Below are 20,532 nucleotides of genomic sequence, written 5' to 3'. Positions count from 1 at the left end.
AGTATTTTCATGACTCCTCAGTTTCTTTTTAGTTAAAAAAAAGTCATCATTTGCCTTCTAGTCTGCACGCTGTGCAGAGTTGCCAATCCTGGTTGATGCATTTCTAGAGTTTTCATCAGAAGACCTCCAACGACTTCATATAATCAAATAGCCTTTCTTCCCATCTTTAATATTTCTTTAACTAATACACAAAGCATTCAAAGAAAATGATTTTTCAAAATTATTTATTATTTTTCTCCTGGGTTGCTCTTGTAAGGGAGCAGAATTAAAATCTGAAGGAAAAAAATGAAGTATTCTTGATTACCAGCTATATTTACACTATTAATTATGCAAAAATACTTTTTGTTTTTGAAGACAGGGCAGGTGGTGTGTATGGGACATGAATCTCCAAAGAGGGCTCAAAAAATGTTTGGGAACCTTTGATCTAACCTAAAACTTTCGTGCACTACTGAAAGTGCTGTCTTTTGGATCAGATGTTAAACCTGCCCTTAAGTGGACATAAAAGATCCCATGGCACTATTTAAAGGGGAGCAAGCGAGTTATCCCCGTGTCCTGAGCAACATTTATGCCTCATAGAACAGATCAACCGTTCATTCATTTCACTATTGTTTGTGGAAACTTACTATGTGCATTATTGAGTGCCATGCTTGCCTACATAACAAGAGTAATTGTACTCAGTAGCTCTTTGGTACTGAAGGGAACAGAAGAATAATTATTGAAAGGCACATATGCAAAGGCACCCAGTCTCTACATTTAAACCCAGTGAGGCAGTTGCAACTCCATCTGAAGTATGGCATACATGTCCAAACATCCCTCCAGAAACTGTTGCAGGTGACCAATAATGAAGCAAAGGAAAGCAGTAGGCAGCAAATGTGTCATTGTCTGATCAACTCCCTGCCCAGGAAACAGGAATGTAGCCAAAGTCAAATGCAATTTTTCACTCTGGCTGTTTAATTACAAAACTCTTTAGAAAAAATACTAATTATATTATAAATTTGCTACTGCATAATAGATTAAGCACATGCTAAGAGAAAAGCATGGTACAGTCATAGTGATATTTATTAATACAGCGGTATCAGGATAATTTTCCAACTCATCATTTTCCAACTTGTGGAAACTAGGGACTAACTGTAGCATTAACTTGTTCTTCCTGATCTCACCTCTCCCAAGTGGGAATCTCCCAGAGGACCTTTTGTCTCTGGATTAGTTATGATAACCTTTACTCCAGGAAGAATCTACAAAAGAATGGAGATTAAAAAAAGACAGTTAAAGATCAGTTAGGTAGTTCAACATTTTTGGCACAAGTTCTCACTGATTCAACAGTACTTTACATCTTTTTAAAAAAAAATCAGCCAATCATAAAAGGTAAGAGAAACAAAGCCAGTGCTTCAGGTCAATGACCTTTCATCAGAACTGGAAATAGGTTTTAAGCAAGTACAGCGGCAGGGATTTGCTCAAAGCCTGTTATATCTCCAACCTTTTCTAGTTCTGACAAAAGGTCATGGACCAAAAATGTTAACGCTGTCTCTCTCCACAGATGCTGCCTACCTGCAGAGTATTCCCAGCAGTTTTTCTTATTTCATTTTTCCAGTATCTGCAATATTTTGCTTTTATAAAAGATGTTTCCGCCCATTCAGGGAACAAAGAACTTGTGAGTCTAGTTCTAATAGAACACATGCAAGGCTCCCTATATTACATAAGTGATATAATGTTTACAGAACCAGGTAAAGAGTAGTGTCCAATATTTGGTCAGAACCACAAGCTGGAATGGTTTGATAAATCCAAAATGGCCACCAAATCATTTTTAAATTTGGGTCTCAGCTGTACCATAAAGACTAATTCTTGTAATCATTTAATTCCAAGTTGGCCTATTTTTTAAATCCAATCATCAATTTTTCCCCCCTCTTCAATGACACTGTAGGCAGTTTCCATAATCAGCAAACTGGGCAATCAAAAGGCACAAACATAAAAAGCAGGGAAAAAGAGAAGTGATTTGTTAGTCAAAGACCTATCCATTTCATCACAGCTTTTATACAGTCCTTCCCTCCATCATAACCATGTGCGTACCTCCAATTTTTGGAATTAGTATGGTCAGTGTTTATCTGAATTTACCTCTCATTTCTCAAATTGCAAAAACAGCATTGTACACCCTCTTCCTTCTCACTACATCATATGATACTGCAATAAAGATTCATTTGCAGTCTCCAACTTTAACTCTTCCAGAACCGTGGAGGTCCTTTCTTCCCTCAGTCTTTCCTTCATTCTGCACCCTCAGGTTTGGCGTCACCGATTCACTATTTGCTCTTTTACTTGATCTGTGCCTTTACACCTCAGCGATGTATTACATTATTGCCTTTAGCTTTTCACCTTACTTTCTCAAGATAAAATATTTAATCATCTGATGCAAATGAAAGGAAAATCTTTTCCAATATTACAGAGTCCAATTTTACTGCATGAAAAATTACCAGTTTGGTTAAAAATCTTACAAAATGTCTTTTCACACCTGTTGTTTCAACTAGGGAATGGTGTAGTCCGAGTATGCTGTTAAATCTCTATGATAACTGGCTGATCAGTAACCTTCCTGAAAGACGTTTTTCCTTGTGTGCGGGGTCAACTTACCTTTCCCGACTCCATTAGTGGAAGACTATGTGGGGAACCTCTCTCCACCAAACGTACCCTACAACCAGAGAAATCAGCTTTTAAAAAGAAAAATCCATACATTCAGTAAAAAAGCTTTTGCACAGTTGCACAATGTGCATAAATCACCCCTTTCAAAACTCTGGCAGAGTAAGAGTTCTATTTTAAAAATGACCTACCTTAAAAATAATAGTCTCTCAATTTTTGAATATAGGTTATCCAACATTTACAAGCGAGAGAAATGAAATACAATCTCTTGCGACTTTGGAACATTGCACTACTAATTACACTCATGTAGCTCTTATGCTACATAACAAGTAAGCCCATGGGCCACCTCTATGCTCTCATCAATCAAAGCAAAACATTTTCAGAGCTCAAGTGTCAAACTGAACAACAAAATAATTCTCCACATATCAACTAAAACTATCACAGTAGAGTCCAAGTTGAGTTAAGTGACTGCAATTTTATCTCAAGTCTTACTTTAGGAAGTAGCATACCAGAAAACAAATCTTCCTTTACAGGGTGATTGAAAGAACATTTAGTTTAGTTTAGAGATACAGCACTGAAACAGGCCCTTCGGCCCACCGAGTCTGTGCCGATCATCAACCACCTCAACCACCCATTTATCCTAATCCTACACTAATTCCATATTCCTACCACATCCCCACCTGTCCCTATATTTTCCCTACCACCTACACTTGGGGCAATTTCTAAATGGCCAATTTACCTAATTTACTGAAGGACTGTTCCATGGAGTAGTTTTGCAAGTATAATCCAGTACAATGCTCCCCATATTAGCTCATGAAGTAACTTTGGGTCTTGTAGAACAAACTGCCTGTTTTCTATCCACAAACTGAAAGCAAAACACACTGTCGAACCTATTTGGCAAGACATTATTTAATACTGTCGAATGTTCGATTAACACATGTAACTTTGTCTGTGTACATAGAGCAAAAAGTCCCGATATAAAAAGGTTACATTTATGTCGGAACTTTAATAGAGTAAAACATCCCAAGGTGCTTCACAGGAACATTATCAGATAAAATCCAAACCCAAGACACAAACAGATATTAGGTAAGATGAACAAAGGTTTGCTCAAGGTGATAGGCTTTAAAAGGCCTTAAAAGAGGAGAGAGGTGTTGGACCTAGGTTGGACTGTCAGACCTTAGAACCTAAGTATCTGAAGGCACAGCTGTCAATGACAGGGCAAAGGAAATCATGGAAGCACAAGAGGCTCAAATTGGAGGAATGCAGAAGGCTCAGAGGGTTGTAGGGCTGGAGAAGGTTAGAGAGATAGGGAGGGGCAAGACTATGGACGGAATCAAAAGCAAGGATGAGAATTTTAAATTCAAGACTTTGCTGGACCAGCAGTTAAGAGAGGTCAGTGTGCACAGGACTGATGGGTGAACTAGACTTTGTGTAACACTGTAGTTGAATCTATGCTACACTTCACATGATGAAGGCGCCAGACAAAGAAGTTTGATTATTATTCTCCGAGAGAATTAAAAATCCAATATAAGGGAAGAATTGTGAGAGAACTTCTTGGGCAGCCACAATACAGACAAAATCCACCACAAATGTGCTGGTGTTTATGCTTCAAGTTCATACAACAGGGAACTTTGCTGCTTCTTTAGCAGTCACAGTTTCTGTAGAATGGCGAGATGGTAGGGAGAACACACTGCAGATTTTCCAACTTGGACAAAGCTGTATTGTAGCACAGGGCTCTCTCAATTTATGAAGACTCTATACTGATATCCCTTGTAGTTATTGAGTTTTGCAGGGGAATGTGCTTGTGGGAGATAATCCCATTGTTTCCATGATCTCAGTCTCAGAGATCTCATTAAAAGGGATAAGATTACACCTGTTATTACTTGAAAGTGATTCAATTAAAAGGAACACAGCAAGACTTCTCAGAATTAGTGCTTTAATAGCATTTAATCAACTCTACATATGCAGAAAGAGCCCATACCATGGAACATTCAAAATTATAGAGCTGTCAAAGCTCTATTTATACATACAAGATCCTGACAAAGCAATGTTTAGACATTCAGTGTTAGAGACACCAGAGAGCAGTTTGTGTATTCAGGATGACAAATCTTGATGTACTATTTACAGAATGTTTAAATAAAGGCAAAGACAAACTATATCACCGTTTTTGTCAACATTTCTCCACCAGAAAATATTAAAAGGGACCATATCTATGCAATTGACTGAACTGAATCACTGATTTACGGCAGAGGAGAAATTTTGTAACTCAGTGTTGTGAATCTTTGGCATTATTCCTGAGGATTGTTGATGCTCCAATCTTTGAGTACATTTAAGGGGGAGATATACAGAGTTTTGGTCTCTCAGGGAATATGAGGAGTGGGCAGGAAAGTTGAGTTGAGTCAGAAAATCAGGCGTGATCATGTGGAGTCGTATGGTCTACTCCTGGTCCTATTTCTGATATTCCAATGAACACATGGGCTAATACTATGGTATGTGAGTTCGAATGGAACACAAAGGAGGAATTAAAAGTTCACAATCTCTGGGAAAGTTCTCAAAAATGTGTATGCTGTTTCGCAGCAACTTAAAGGCAGAAATCCTAATCAGACTCTGGATGTGTGCTTAAAATAAGTCAGCCAAAACTTTTGTTAAAATCATGCACTGAGGAATTTCATATGAGTGGCAGTATGAGAACAGCACAGATTCAACCTTTTATATGCAAAGGAGCTTTTAGTTCTGCATGATATGTTTTGCTCAGAACAATAGCAGTGTTGAGTCTAATTTTATTTAGCAAGTCAACAATGATGTTAATTAGATCTTAATCACTGCTCCCATTTTCTAAGTCGGATTCTGGTAATGGAGGATAGCTCCACTAGAGCCAACAAGAGTGGAGGCGGTGCAGGCTGGTGCTTGGGGTGGGGCGTTCCATCAATACACGGACAGCAAAATGGTCTGCATGACTGGAGTCTACCCAAGATTCTCTGGTACATTCCAGGTCATGGGAACCTTCTCTTTTGTCAGATTTTTCCATGCTTCCTTCCCTCTCTGATATCCTGCTGTACCATTTACAACTCCTCTAGACCCATCTTTTGTTTCTTTACTTGTCCTAGTACCGCCCCCATTTGCCGTCCACCATCAGTCCTTTGGTCATTTAATCACTCCTAACCTCCACCCAACGAGACCTTCCCCTTTCTTTCCTCCACTCCCCTACCCTTTCATTTTCCTGCGCATATGCTTCAAATTTGATAAACTCTAACTTCTATTAGTTCTGATGCAAGGTCAATGATCTGAAACATTAACAGTTTCTCTCTCCACAGATGCTGTCTGATCAGGTGAGCACTTTCCAGCATTTTCTGATTCTATTTCAGATTTCCAGCATCGGCAATATTCTGCTTTTGTTCAATTAATAATGGTTTTCACATGATAATACTGCACTGCAGCACCTCTTGCTCTCAGTGGATACATGAAATAAAATGGAGAAAAATTTCCAAGCCAAAGCAAGATGTACCATGGTTGGCATCCTTCCCCTCTACGAAAGATGACTGACATGCAGCAAACAATCCATTTAGGTGGCGTGTCTCCTCTTGGTGCATCTTTGCTGATGGCTGTGAAGGCCAATCCTTGAAAGGGAGATTCTGCCACAAGCGCTACACGTGAAGCTGCCAAGTGACGCTGAGAGTTGTTGACGTTAGCATCTGTTGCCAAGCTGCTGTAACAACTGGTCGTCATTGTAGTACATGCCAGTCCACAGGATGTGTCACCATTTCCCTCTTTCGCCAGCTTGTGACTCCCAGGTGCGATAGTCGACATTTAGGGCCTTCATATCACACTTTCAAGCATCCTTGAAGTAGAACTTTGGGCGCCCCACTGGTTATCTGACCGCAGCTACCTCACCATACAGAAGGTTCTAGGGTACGCGACCATCTTCCATCCTGCGGACATGTCTGATCCACCGAAGCCGCCTCTGTTTGTTTAGTGACAACACACTTGGGAGCTCTGTCCTTTAGAAGACTCCCACCTTTGTGCTTTTGTCCTGCCAGGATATACCTAGGATGCACTGCAGACAGCGAAGATGGAAATTATTACGATCATATGAATTAGGAGAAGTAGGCCATTCGGCCCCTCAAGCTTGCTCCGTCATTCAATAAGACTGATATGGCTGATCTGTTTCTGTCTCGAATTCCATAATCTTGGATTCCCTTGCCTATCAAGAATCTATCTACCTCCGCCTTAAAAATATTCAATGACCCCACCTCCATTAACTTCTGAGGCAGAAAATTCCAAAGTCGCACAACCCTCAGAGAAAACATTTCTCCTCATCTCTGTCCCAAAAGGGTGACCCCTAATTTTAAACAGTGCCCCCTTGTTCTGGACTCACCCACAAGAGAAAACATCCTTTCTACATCCACCTTGCCAAGACCGTTCAGGATCATATATACTTGAATCAGGTCTCTGCTCACTTTTCTAAACTCCAGTGAAAACAAGCCCAATCTGTCCAACCTTTCCTCATAAGACAACCCGCTCATTCCAGGTATCAATCCAATAAGCCTCCTCTGAATCACCTCTAATGCATTCACATCCTTCCTTCCTTAAATAAAGAGATCAAAACTGCTCACAGTATTCGAGATGCAGTCTCACCAATGCCCTGTATAACTGAAGCAAACATCCTTACTTATATTTTCAATTCCTCTTGTAATAAAGGATAGTATTCCATTAGCCTTCTGCATTACTTGCTGTACCTGTATACTAACTTTTTGTGACTCATGCATGAGAACACAGAGATCCCTCTGCACCTCGGAAATCTGCAGTCGTTCCCCGTTGAAGGGCGAGGGGGGGGGGGAAGACGACGACTCGGAGAGAGAAAGGGGGGGGGGGACCGACTCGGAGAGAGAAGGGGGGGGGGGGGGGGAACGACTCGGAGAGAGAAGGGGGGGGGGGGGGGGAACGACTCAGAGAGAGAAAGTGGGGGGGGGAACGACTCGGAGAGAGAAAGGGGGGGGACTCAGAGAGAGAAAGGGGGGGGGACTCAGAGAGAGAAAGGGGGGGGGACTCAGAGAGAGAAAGGGGGGGGGACTCAGAGAGAGAAAGGGGGGGGGACTCAGAGAGAGAAAGGGGGGGGACTCAGAGAGAGAAAGGGGGGGGGACTCAGAGAGAGAAAGGGGGGGGGACTCAGAGAGAAAGGGGGGGGGGACTCAGAGAGAAAGGGGGGGGGGACTCAGAGAGAGAAAGGGGGGGGGACTCAGAGAGAGAAAGGGGGGGGGACTCAGAGAGAGAAAGGGGGGGGGGACTCAGAGAGAGAAAGGGGGGGGGGACTCAGAGAGAGAAAGGGGGGGGGACTCAGAGAGAGAAAAGGGGGGGGGACTCAGAGAGAGAAAGGGGGGGGGACTCAGAGAGAGAAAGGGGGGGGGACTCAGAGAGAGAAAGGGGGGGGGACTCAGAGAGAAAGGGGGGGGGACTCAGAGAGAAAGGGGGGGGGACTCAGAGAGAGAAAGGGGGGGGGACTCAGAGAGAGAAAGGGGGGGGGGGACTCAGAGAGAGAAAGGGGGGGGGGACTCAGAGAGAAAGGGTGGTGGGGGGGGGGACTCAGAGAAAGGGGAAACCTTTATCTTTCTGAAATTCTCTCTCTGTCCCCCTATATAAGATAAAAGTTGTATTGTAGCCTCCCACGCTAAAAGTTTGAACAACCCTGTTTTTGACTAATTTGCTTAACATCAATGGAAGATAAGATAATAGAATCCTTACTCCAAGATGCAATAGAAAAACATCTCGGCACTGAAAATATAATAAAGAATAGTCAGCACAGGAAAAAAAGGAAGGTTGTGTTTGAGCAACTATATTGAATTATTTGAAGTAGTAACAGAAAGGGTAATGCTGTAGGTGTAATATACTTGGATTTCTAAAAAGTCTACAATAAGGTACTGCATCGTAGACTCATGACAAAATCAGAGCAGGTGGAGTCAGCAGACAAGTCGCAGCACGTATAGCAAGCTGGCTCTCGAACAGAAAAGAGTGAGTAGGGATTAAAGTTAGTTTCTCGGATTGGCAAAAGGTGGATGTGGTCTTCCACAAGGACCATAGTTGTACATTATTTGCATAAACGATTTGCGCTCGAGAATTGGAAGTACAGTTTGACATTTTGTGCATGACACCAAATTGGGGGTGTAGTTAATACAGAGGAGGACTGCAGCAAAATACAAAGACAACATTAATAAACTTGCCAAATGGGCATGTAATAGCAAATAATAGAGATAAGTGCGAGGCAGTACCTTTTGGTAGGAAGAATAAGGAGACCACATACTGAGAAAATAAGTGACTAAATGTGACTGTGCAACAGAGGGATTTGGGGGTATAGACACACAAATCATTAAAAGTAGTGACACAGGTTCATAAGGCCATCAAAAAACACTGGCTTTCATTTCTAGAGGGGTAGAATTGAAAAGCAGAGAAGTTATGCTTAACTTGTGTAGAACCTTTGTTAGACCACATTTGGAGTACTATGAACAGTTCTGGTCTCCATATTATAAAAAGGAAATACAGGCACTGAATTTCGAAGGATGATAACAGAACCAAGAGGTTATATTGGTCAGGAAAGACTGAACAGGCCAGGGATCTTTTTCACTACAAAAAAGACAGAGGTGACCTGATAGAAGTCTTTAACATTATGAAAGGGTTTGATACAGTAGATGCAGACAAGATGTCTCCACTTGAGGCGAGACCAGAAAGAAGGGCCATAAATGTAAGGTAGTCACCAATAAATCCAAAAGGGAATTCAGGAGAAACTTCTTTACTCAGAGTGGTTAGAATGTGGAACTCGCAACTACAAAGAGGAATGGAGGTGAGCAGCACAGATGCAGTTAGGTGGAAGCTAGCTAAACACATGAGGGAGAAAGCAATAGAAGGATATGTTGATTGAGTTAGATGAAGAACAATGGGAGGAGGCTCATATGGAGCATAAACATGGTCATGGACCTATTGGGCCAAACATATTGCTTCGGTGCTGTAAATCCTTTATAAAGTCATTTGATAGCAAATTCCTTATCTTGGATACGCTGTTGAGTAAAGGCAGTGATTAGATACGCTATACTTCTCTGGGGCTAGATGGGTGATATAAGGTGGTAATAAAATATATGAGAAGTTGCCAACTAAAACAAGTCCAAAAAAATGGTTTAGGCATACCTGTCATGCCGGAGAGCTCTCATATCCACAAACACTGTGGTCGGATCTGGTCCAGATGTACCCTAGTAAACAAAGACAGTGACATCAACACCAGAAATGTCATAATAAACGTTATTTAGTCAATCCTTTCATGTGGTTCATATAAATAGAACTGCGCAACACTTCTCAGAAATAAGGCTGCAACATGGTGTCCTGCCAAATCTACAGATGCCAGAAATAGCTTTCACCACAAAACATTCAAAATTACAGAGCACTATTTATATATCCAAGAATCTTTAAAAGCATAATTACATGTTCAGCATTACAGGCGTCATCAAAACAGATTATACATTGAGGATTACAAATCTCTTCAGCAATTTTTATTTTTTGAACAGCAAATACGATCAACTCTTTACTTGGCCTCCAGCTAAAGTTTTCTTTTTTGCCTCCTTGCTAGAAAATGGATAACAGTGAATGCTGTTGTTTAGCAGGTGGGATCTAGCATCTTACTGTGTAGACTTGAATGTTATTTGTAAATCAGGGTTCAAAACAATAGAACTTTAACCAGTGGAAAAACAGTCCTGAAGAATAGTGCAAGAGAAATGGGCACAGACACCACTGAGATTTCTGTTGCGGACTGAATAGGAACTTGGAATTGGATATTATTCTTAATCTAATCACATAGCACAACATCCCTTCTGGACTAATAGTGCAGTACGTAAGTGGGGCTGAAATGTTTACCTCAGATTGCCATGAAACTTGCATCCCAAAATTTGATCTAAGAGGATTGACAATAACTCTGGTCCACAAAGGGAACTGAAAATCAGTCGGGAGACAACTCTCAATGCTTAAATCAAGACACCACTGGTCAAGTCCAGGAAACATGTTGGCTACCCATCCTTTTGGCCACATTTGTTTCATGGCTCTGGGGAAAAAGCGTGAAGAGGAGGTTCTTATTCTCACTCAAAAAGAATACTGATACTTGATCAATAACACAAAAGCAAAATACTACGAATGCTGGAGATCTGATATACTTGGTGCTTGCCCTAGCTCTGCACAAGTGTATATTGGTAATACAGCTACTTTGGTCTCCAAGAATAATCATGATCAAATGCTGAGAGAAAATATTTTTCTGATAGCAAACTGGGCTACAGCATCTAGTAGTCAGTGAAAATTCTTGGCTAACGGGAGAGCAGGTTATTTATGAAATGTAGTTTAAATTGGCTTCTGCCCGTGACTTGAATATGCGATCATATAGTAGATTAAGAATTGTGATCAAATGCATTAATAGACTGTGCCGTACCGTTGAATCAATGCAAAAAAAAAATTAACCCAATGTCATAATATCTATACTCTTCAGCCATATCACTAAGTTACACATTGCTGTGCTGCTTTTGCATGAAATTCCATTTAAATTTTGAACTACCCATTTGTTCAGCGACTTAAATAGAGCAGTGATTCTTAACTTTGTAATTTTAAGATAAATTTTTACTAGTTTGTTAAGGAAAGGACATGGGCAAAATAAAACACAAATTACTCTACCTGCTCAGCCAGCTTGCCCAGCCTGTGTGGCTGAGAGTGCGAGGGAGGAGGAAGCGAGGAATGGAGATGACACAGGTCAGCCCAGAGAGAGGAAGGGACAGCCAGATTTAAAGAGAGAGAAGCATAAGCAAGAGACAAGAGACAAACAGAAATAGCAAAAACAGTTACTGGAGACACTGGAACAGCCATTAGCAAAATTACATTGCTGGTTTAATACAAGGATCTCAGGGAAGTATATACAAAGCTCAGCCTTTCACTAAATCATGGTTTTGATGAAAGGTCACAGACCTGAAAACATTAACTCGGGGTTTCTCTCCACAGATGCTGCCTGACCTGCTGAGTATTTCCAGCATTTTCTGTTTTTGTTTGTGAATTAAATCATGGTGTTGCTTTAGTACAGGGCATCTCAAGAAAGGGCATGATGGATTAAAACAGTTTCATACATCACTTTAAAAAAACGTTTATGTGTTCACACTTTATATTGTCCACATTTCAATTTATATCAGCCATCAGGTTTAAATAAAGTGCAACCCAAGAATGCAAATTTGGGATTTTTCTCCAAAGTTTTACCACACAGACGTAGCCTTCAATTTGCCAAATACCTCCTTTTACTAAGAAAACAATGAGATGGGAATGAGACTGTTAACTGCATTACAATTACATCGCCATTGTGCTGACTTGATTATTCCTGTCTTTCTTGGTGTGGTGGTGATGGTGTAAGGACCATTTTGCATTGCATAGGTCCTGAGAGTACAACACAGCTTTGGATCAGTCAGTCAGTCAGGTCAGAGATGGTTGATACCATCCCCTACAGTTCACAACAGTTTTAATACAGATTTATCTTTTGTGTCTTAATGGTTACATAATTCCAAGCATCACCATCAAGCTTGCAATTGTGGCCATTCCAATGGCAACAGTGAAGCTTGGAGTGGATGGGCATTCCTCAGCAACAGGAAAAGAGACTATGCCTAAAATATAGGAAAAGAAGGGATTACATTGAAAGGAAAGGCTATTCCAGTATGTTCTCATCTTATGTTTAGTTTAGAGGATGAGATTCTCACCTGTAAGCAGATGGCCACATTGACCCTGCAGCCAAAGGTTGTACTGACAGCCCTCAGAGATAGTCCAAGGTCCTTAAATAACTTTGAGAAGGATTGTGTAAGCGCTATTCGTGGCCGCTCCTCTGCGACCACCATACATGTTCGAACACAGGACAGGTTCACACCTTTTGCCTGGAAAAATAAAACATGCTTAGAAGCAGACCACATTGCACACAATGATAAAGACAACAAAAGGTTACCAATCCATAGACTTTAAGAAAAGCCACAGTAGTTTTGCTTGGCATTCATGACAATCAAGATGTGTCACTTCACCTGAAGTAGTTCCAGAACCTTGACAAGGAGAAACTTGATTTGAAAGAAAAACATTTGCCATCAATTTGCCACAGCATCTTCAAAAACAGATGACTCAGTCACATGGCACAGTTCCCAAGGTAAATTCCAGACTCACTATTGACTCTTACCTTCAGTGCATCTGTTTGCGCACCAAGTCCTTTGGTGCACATCTCCATTACAGAGTAGGAACAGAAAGTAACACGCACTTTGTATTGGCTAACTGCAGACAGCCAGAGGGAGACATTACTCTCTAATTCAAGTGGAGGGACCAGAATGGACTGATGACCTGAATAAACACTGGGGTGAAAAAAATAGGTGTTTAACAATTATGAAAATGCAAATATAATGTATTTCATAGTACAACATTGTGCAGAGTGCATACATTTGAACAATTTACCAAAGAAATCATGAGTAATACTCAAAAAAAAATCAATGTCTAAAAATATAGAGATGGTTTTGTGTGGGTAAAGTGTGTTCCAAAAATAATAAAAACACTACTAAACCTGACAATTCATTGACCCAAGTGTTTTAGTGATTGTTTTCAAACCTTAAAACAATACTACTCATCAGTCAAATCTGTTTATCACTAAATTAAATAATAGAAAATTTGTTCAGGGATGTGACTTGCCCAGTAGCATGAAAATTGAATATGTTCAAAATATAGATAAAGATTAGGACATGTCAGTATTCAGAGATGTACAAATGACCCATGATTATTCCCAGCATGCTTCCTTAGGGAGGTGTTTGATGAAAGGGACATGCATAATATTTGACGAAAATTAGATGGAGTTCTTGTAAGCTAAGAAATTGGACAAATTTGCATTCCGAGATAGGAGCATGAACAGATGCACAAATCCAGATGTAGGGCAGAATTTTATTCGGGTGCCATGCTTTGTGGTGGCGCCCTTTAAACTCAGCGGGGTGCCCGCATTCAGCAGCCGCTGAGATGCCCCCATGATATTTTGTGTGGGGGCTCATTTAAAGAGTGGGGGCGGAGTGCCCGCCCCCGATGACGTAGGGGCGGCTGCTGCGACCCCAACAATGGCATTTGGCGCCACCGCGCAGGTGCCATCACCATTTTTAAAGGGTTTTAAGCCCTTAAAAATTATAATTTTTAAAGGGAAAATATAATTGATTATTATTTAATATAAAAATAAGTGATGGAGGCCCTTCCCCAACCCCCCTCAATGGTCATTTCATTGCCTGAAATGACCATCAATTGATTTTTCAAATACCCAAACTTAACCCCAACTCTCAATCTTTTGCCCTTCAACCCCTTCCCCATCATCCTTACATCCAATAAAAACTGATTTCCCTGCTCCTTACCCCTCCTCCCCACAAGTTCTCGCTTCGGAACTTGAGTTCCGAAGGCGTGCAAAGGCCTAACGGAGGCCGTAAAATCGGCGTGGGAACGCAGCTAAGTTACTTTGCATACATTTATTGGCAATCTGCATATGGAGATGAAGGGCCCGCCGCCAAGTGGCAGGGGGCGGGCCACACTGAAGTCTCTCCCCACAGAATTTTACCAGCCTCCGTGCCACAACGTTGAGAGGCCAGTAAAACTCAGCCCGTAAATATCATTCACGCCCAAAATAAATTTATAGGAGATTAGAAACAATATTTCAGTTTGTGGCAACAATTTTCCCGAGAACATGAACCAATACTGTTATTTATTCATTTAGGTGAAAATGTAGGTGATGTCCTGTCACTGTTATTATGTCTACTTTCGTCTCTCTCATCTAACAGAGTCACTGCCATAAAACCGAAGGTCTAAAATTGCTGGCAGCATTATTTCTAGCTGTCACAACAGCAGTAATCTGTTCATAAGTCCTTGATTCCAGCATTTCGGGAAAGTGAAATTTTATTTTATAATTTACTTTCTCTTGTTACTGACAGGTGGGAAGAGGTGCGGGTGATTTCCACTTTTCGCCTCTCAACTGACTGCAGACAGTGTTTTAAAAGTAGTGTTTTAGTCCCTGAGTGTTTTAAGAGTCAAATAAATAGATAAATGACAGGTTTCCTCATAGGTTAAAAAACAAAGATGAATATTTATTCTTTTTACATAACAAAAACTATTTGTGACTTCACCCACTCATGCATTTTTACACACACACACACACACACACACACACACACACACACACACACACACACACACACACACACACACACACAAGAAAAGATACAGTATAGAGGGCAGCATGCAATTAGAGCCCAAGTGGTGTAAAAAAATTCATGCTTTGAAAAACTTTTAGAAGCATTTAGGGAGGAAATCTTTCAGCGATGCAGGCCTGAATGTTTGTTGTCTTGAAAAGGATAAAGTGTTGCAGGTTCCTTGTAGTTAAGCCTCAATCTGAAGTCGATGGTGGAAATCCTAGTTCCCTTTGGCAGATGGAGTGTTCCACAGTCACCTTGCAATTTCTCTGTTGCAGTAGTTAAAAGATGTTGTCAGCAGGGCTCCTGTTTAGCTGGAACTGTCTTACAGTTGTTCTGGCTCAGAAAAGGCTTTCTCTCGCTGCTCTCTCTCCAGAGAGATATCTTTTAAGGTAGAAACTGGTCAGGTTGGAGTGGCGGTCAGGTGACTAAGGGCTTTCTCTCCCCTGGGATGGTTCAGACAAAGCTCCAGGATATGAGAACCATACATGATAGCGTCTGAATGTGGTCCATTCTGCTAAAGTAGTGCTATTTCACACCTATTATCTTAGTCGTGGCTGCAGAGTCAGCCTGCTGCAAAAGTCTTTGTTAGCACCACACCTAAAGACAGGAGTTGTTCGCATAGAATGGGTTGTTTTCCATTTCAATGTGTTTTCCCCAAAACTAATTCAGACGTGGGTAATGGGTTTCGTCTTCATCATTCAAACATGTTTATTGACAGTACAGGAGGAGTCACCTGACCTCTATTTCATCCTGCCCCTGTAGCATAAATGTGTCCTTTTTTGTAGTTCAGTTCAACAGTTGACCTTTATTTCATAATTCCTCCAGTTAATTCCATCTGTGAGCATGACACGCTTAACTGATTCTTCTCATGCTGTACAAAGTTGCAAGGGTGGGTGAGTGACCAGTCACCAGACCATCACGAATGTAATTTTAAAACTAGCTCAAGTAATTGTCTCTCTCATATTCCCCTTCATCCGCGAGCTCATGATTTGCATCTATTTGGTGCCTCCCATCAGCATTGCAGAAGAAACCAGGAATTCTGATGCCAAAAGTTGCAAGCTTGACCTTGCGCCTCATTATTCTGTACTATCACTGGTTAATTCTCAAATATACTGTGTCACCACACTATGAAATCCTGCCGTGTTATAATGACAGAAAGAAATCTGCAAGTTTCCATATGGTATAAGCACCACACAAGATTTGTGGTTTACAATACGCTATTTTTGAATCCAAACACATGTTCTTGACTTGGGTTTGGATTAATCATAAATACTAGGAAGTAGTGGCTACAGTTTCATACCGTTAATACGCATCTACAGCAGCAGGATGGGATGGAGCACAGGGGGGCATTATGGTTTCTATTTTGATGTCTGTTTTGCTCGTTCAGAAGTAGGTCTGTATATTGTGACTTGACCGGACAGATTTAAGATGATGTCTCTCTGTCACAAATTCACTGTCACTTATTTACATTAAATATGGTTACAGATACCTCCAGTCTATAGCATTGGTACAAACTGGTGAATTATGTAATTGCCATAGTGGAATTGTTTTCCTGAAGTTCAGTTTGCATCATTAGGATTGATAAGTTTCAGCAGTTATCTTACCTGCAGAGGCACCAGAGTGCAAAACCAAGGCCGCAGTAGGGGTCAAGGCAAACTGCAATCTGTCGGGAAGGGTATAACTCACACTGCAACTTGACAGAGCGGCACATGGCACTTGTTGCTTCATGGGACATCTGTTGCCAATAAGAACAATGTTCAAAGTAAAGAGGTATATATTCAAGATTCCTCTCTTTCCCAAAGTATATTACAAAGTTAAAGCCATTACAGTCTGGAGTTATGCTACGAGATTTTAATCATAAGAACATGTTTGTGGCAATTTCCTGTCAGCCACTTTAAAGGAGACATTAAACCATTTATTACAACAGGTTAACACCTCAGTTGAAATAACAAAGAAACTGGCGATGAATGCTTTAAGTATTTCTGTGATATTATACAGACTTGCATGTACTACTTCAATGCAGACAAAGGTTGCACTGGTATTACAAAAATTATGTGACAGTACTGATTTTATAAAGGAGGTTTTATAGATAGTTGATGCAAACTTTCTGTGCACAAGGAGGACGATTTAAAGGGCATTATCCAGCAACAATCTGTCAACTGTGCTTCAGTTGGGAGCACGCTCGCCTGAGCCAGGAGGTTGTGGGTTAAAGCCCCTCTGAACAGACTTGAGCACAAAATCTAGGCTGACACTCCAGTGCAGTACTGAGGGAGTGCTGCATTGTCAGAGATGCTGTCTTTCAGATGTGACAGTAAATCAAGGTCCCATTTGCCCTCTTGGATAGATGTAAAAGATCCCATGGTACTATTTGATGGGGAGCAGAGGAGTTTTCCCCCGTGCTCTGTCCAATGTTTTATCCTTCAACCATCACTAAAACAGATTATCCGGTCATGATGACATTGCTGCTGTGGGATCTAATATTGTGCAAATTAGCTGCCATGTTTACAACAGTGTCTACATTTGAAAAAGTAGATAATTGGCTGTAATACACTTTGGGACATTCTATTGACTTGATCATAAACGCAAGTCTTTCTTTCTTACTCAAGTAGTTAACTTCTATATTGGTGGATTGAGGCATTTTTACCACTTGAAATTCATAATACTACATGGTTGTAAAGATCAAAGGGGATGTGTGTCACAGCTGGAATTAAAATAAATGCATTCACTGTACTAGAGTCTTGCATCACATACAAGAGTTCACATGTGCCCATTTAGGAGGCGTGATGACAGTTCCAGCTCATCTCAGTTTCCTCACCCTACCTTGACTGTCAACAGGCATAAAAAATCCTGCTGAATGCCCTTAATATAATTCATCATCTGGATGACGAACAGAAAACATTTATACAGTGAAGGGCATAGTAGGCAAAATTATATTTTGCAATATGCTGATTTTTGTAACTGTCACAGCTGCCTCAGTTAGCACATAATGCTATCCACAGTAAAGACGCCATACCTTCACTCCTGCAAGGATTCCCGTAGTGGATACACTGAAGTCCAAATATGCCAACATTTCAGGTGTTGGTGCTTTATATATTTGGGGAGGCTTCTTTCGGGGCAGGTCATCTAATTGAAATACACAGATGTCAAAAATCAAATATTAATACAAATCATCAATGCATCAAAATTAAACTCACCAAGCAAACTTAAGCAGCTTTCTGTCCCACTTAATAGTTTCCTCAACTTTACCTGGAATTGCTGCCTATAAGGAATGTAATCACCTCTAAGTCTGCCAAATGATGCTTCACCTCCCGAAGGACGTGGATGAGCTTTCCGGACGTCGATGGTGGGCACTGAGGAAATGGCTTATTACCTGCACCAGATTCCACCCCCCCTCCCCCCCCCCCTTTACCCCCCTTCCACCCCCCCCCACCCCCGTCCCCTTCCCTGCTCCACCCTCTCAGCTCACCCCCTCACAACCCCGTCCCAGCCCGCCCCCCCCTCGCACCATCTTCACCCCGCACCCCCTTCCCCTGCACCCACCCCCCACCCCCTCCCTCTACCCCTCCCCCTTGCATCCCCTCCTCCCACCGGCACCATCCTACACCTGTGTAGGGGCCCCAACAACCCCACTGCCTTGTGGGCGTCTCGGGAGAGACCAAGGCTAAGGGAGTAAACCCTAACAGAAAATCCGGAGCGGAACCCCGTAGGCGGTCATGTGTCACCTTTGGCATGTTTCCGGCAGTTCCTGCAGCCATACTGGTGCCAAACGTCGTGTCCTGCACTCCTTTGGACCCCACCAGAAAGGCCGAGAGGGGGGTTTTGACGACTGGGCAACTCTCAACCTCCATAAATTTGCCCAGGCATGCGCCATGGAGAGGTCACTCCATAGTTGCCTCACAGCGACTGAAACAACACGGAAGGCAGCAGTTACGGGTTATAAGTCCAGATAAATTGGCGTAGAAACTGGGCGCCACGGGTTGCCTTTGTCGGTGGGAGAGGTCATTGCACCTCACTGGACAGCTACCGCCCGCCTCAAACCAGGCAGCCCCCGGTCAATAAGGTTCTGTCCCGCCACAGTCTGCCTGCTTCAATGGGTGCTTGGAGCTCAGGGTCATTGCCCGAAAGGTGGACTGATACACTGCACCAAACAACATGAAAAAAGGAAAGAAGGTACCAGCCCTTCGCTTTGCAAGCTGGAACGTCAGAACTATGTGTCCTGGCCTGTCGGAAGACCTTACACAAATCAACGATTCTCGGAAGACCGCCATCATTAACAACGAGCTCAGTAGACTCAATGTGGACATTGCAGCACTTCAGGAGACTCGCCTCCCCGCGAGTGGCTCTCTAGCAGAGCAAGACTACACCTTCTTCTGGCAGGGCAGGGATCCTGAAGAACCAAGACAGCATGGAGTGCGCTTCGCCATCAGAAACTCCTTGCTCAGCATGATAGAGCCTCCCTCAAATGGCTCGGAACGCATACTGTCCATCCGACTGCTCACCACCTCTGGTCCAGTACACCTACTCAGCATCTATGCTCCAACACTCTGTTCCGCACCTGAAGCTAAAGACCAGTTCTATGAACAACTCCATATCATTAGCAGCATCCCCAACACCGAACACCTATTCCTGCTGGGGGACTTTAATGCCAGGGTTGGGGCCGACCATGACTCATGGCCCTCCTGCCTTGGGCGCTATGGCGTTGGAAGGATGAATGAGAACGGGCAGAGACTGCTTGAGTTGTGTACCTATCATAACCTCTGCATCACCAACTCGTTCTTTCACACTAAACCCTGTCACCAGGTTTCATGGAGGCACCCAAGATCACGTCGTTGGCACCAGCTAGACCTCATTGTCACAAGGCGAGCCGCCTTAAACAGTGTTCAAATCACACGCAGCTTCCACAGTGCGGACTGCGACACCGACCACTCCCTGGTGTGCAGCAAGGTTAGACTCAGACCAAAGAAGTTGCATCATTCCAAGCAGAAGGGCCACCCGCGCATCAACACGAGCAGAATTTCTCACCCACAGCTGTTACAAAAATTTCTAAATTCACTTGTAACAGCCCTTCAAAACACTCCCACAGGGGATGCTGAGACCAAGTGGGCCCACATCAGAGACGCCATCTATGAGTCAGCTTTGACCACCTACGGCAAAAGTGCGAAGAGAAATGCAGACTGGTTTCAATCTCATAATGAAGAGCTGGAACCTGTCATAGCCGCTAAGCGCATTGCACTTTTGAACTACAAGAAAGCCCCCAGCGATTTAACATCCGCAGCACTTAAAGCAGCCAGAAGTACTGCACAAAGAACAGCTAGGCGTTGCGCAAACGACTACTGGCAACACCTATGCAGTCATATTCAGCTGGCCTCAGACACCGGAAACATCAGAGGAATGTATGATGGCATGAAGAGAGCTCTTGGGCCAACCATCAAGAAGATCACCCCCCTCAAATCTAAATCGGGGGACATAATCACTGACCAACGCAAACAGATGGACCGCTGGGTTGAGCACTACCTAGAACTGTACTCCAGGGAGAATGCTGTCACTGAGACTGCCCTCAATGCAGCCCAGCCTCTACCAGTCATGGATGAGCTGGACATACAGCCAACCAAATCGGAACTCAGTGATGCCATTGATTCCCTAGCCAGCGGAAAAGCCCCTG

The 20,532-nt window shown here is 42.4% G+C and overlaps 1 protein-coding gene across 1 annotated transcript in view; it reads right to left on the bottom strand.

Annotated features, from left to right (window-relative positions):
- LOC137372271 (disco-interacting protein 2 homolog A-like) overlaps positions 1-20,532 on the bottom strand; it is a 299,051-nt gene that overhangs the window by 10,106 nt on the left and 268,413 nt on the right. Inside the window, exons 29-35 of the mRNA XM_068036004.1 lie at positions 17,884-17,993; positions 16,475-16,605; positions 12,842-13,010; positions 12,381-12,551; positions 9,799-9,860; positions 2,620-2,677; positions 1,161-1,235 (exon numbers count right to left, since the gene is read on the bottom strand). Coding sequence (XP_067892105.1) covers positions 1,161-1,235; positions 2,620-2,677; positions 9,799-9,860; positions 12,381-12,551; positions 12,842-13,010; positions 16,475-16,605; positions 17,884-17,993 — 776 coding nt within the window. The remainder of the gene's footprint in view (positions 1-1,160; positions 1,236-2,619; positions 2,678-9,798; positions 9,861-12,380; positions 12,552-12,841; positions 13,011-16,474; positions 16,606-17,883; positions 17,994-20,532) is intronic.

This window comes from Heterodontus francisci, chromosome 7, assembly GCF_036365525.1.
Source record: "Heterodontus francisci isolate sHetFra1 chromosome 7, sHetFra1.hap1, whole genome shotgun sequence".
Lineage (NCBI taxonomy): Eukaryota > Metazoa > Chordata > Chondrichthyes > Heterodontiformes > Heterodontidae > Heterodontus > Heterodontus francisci.
The sequence above is the reverse complement of the archived record's forward strand: the minus strand, read 5'-3'. Positions and strand labels throughout refer to the sequence as shown.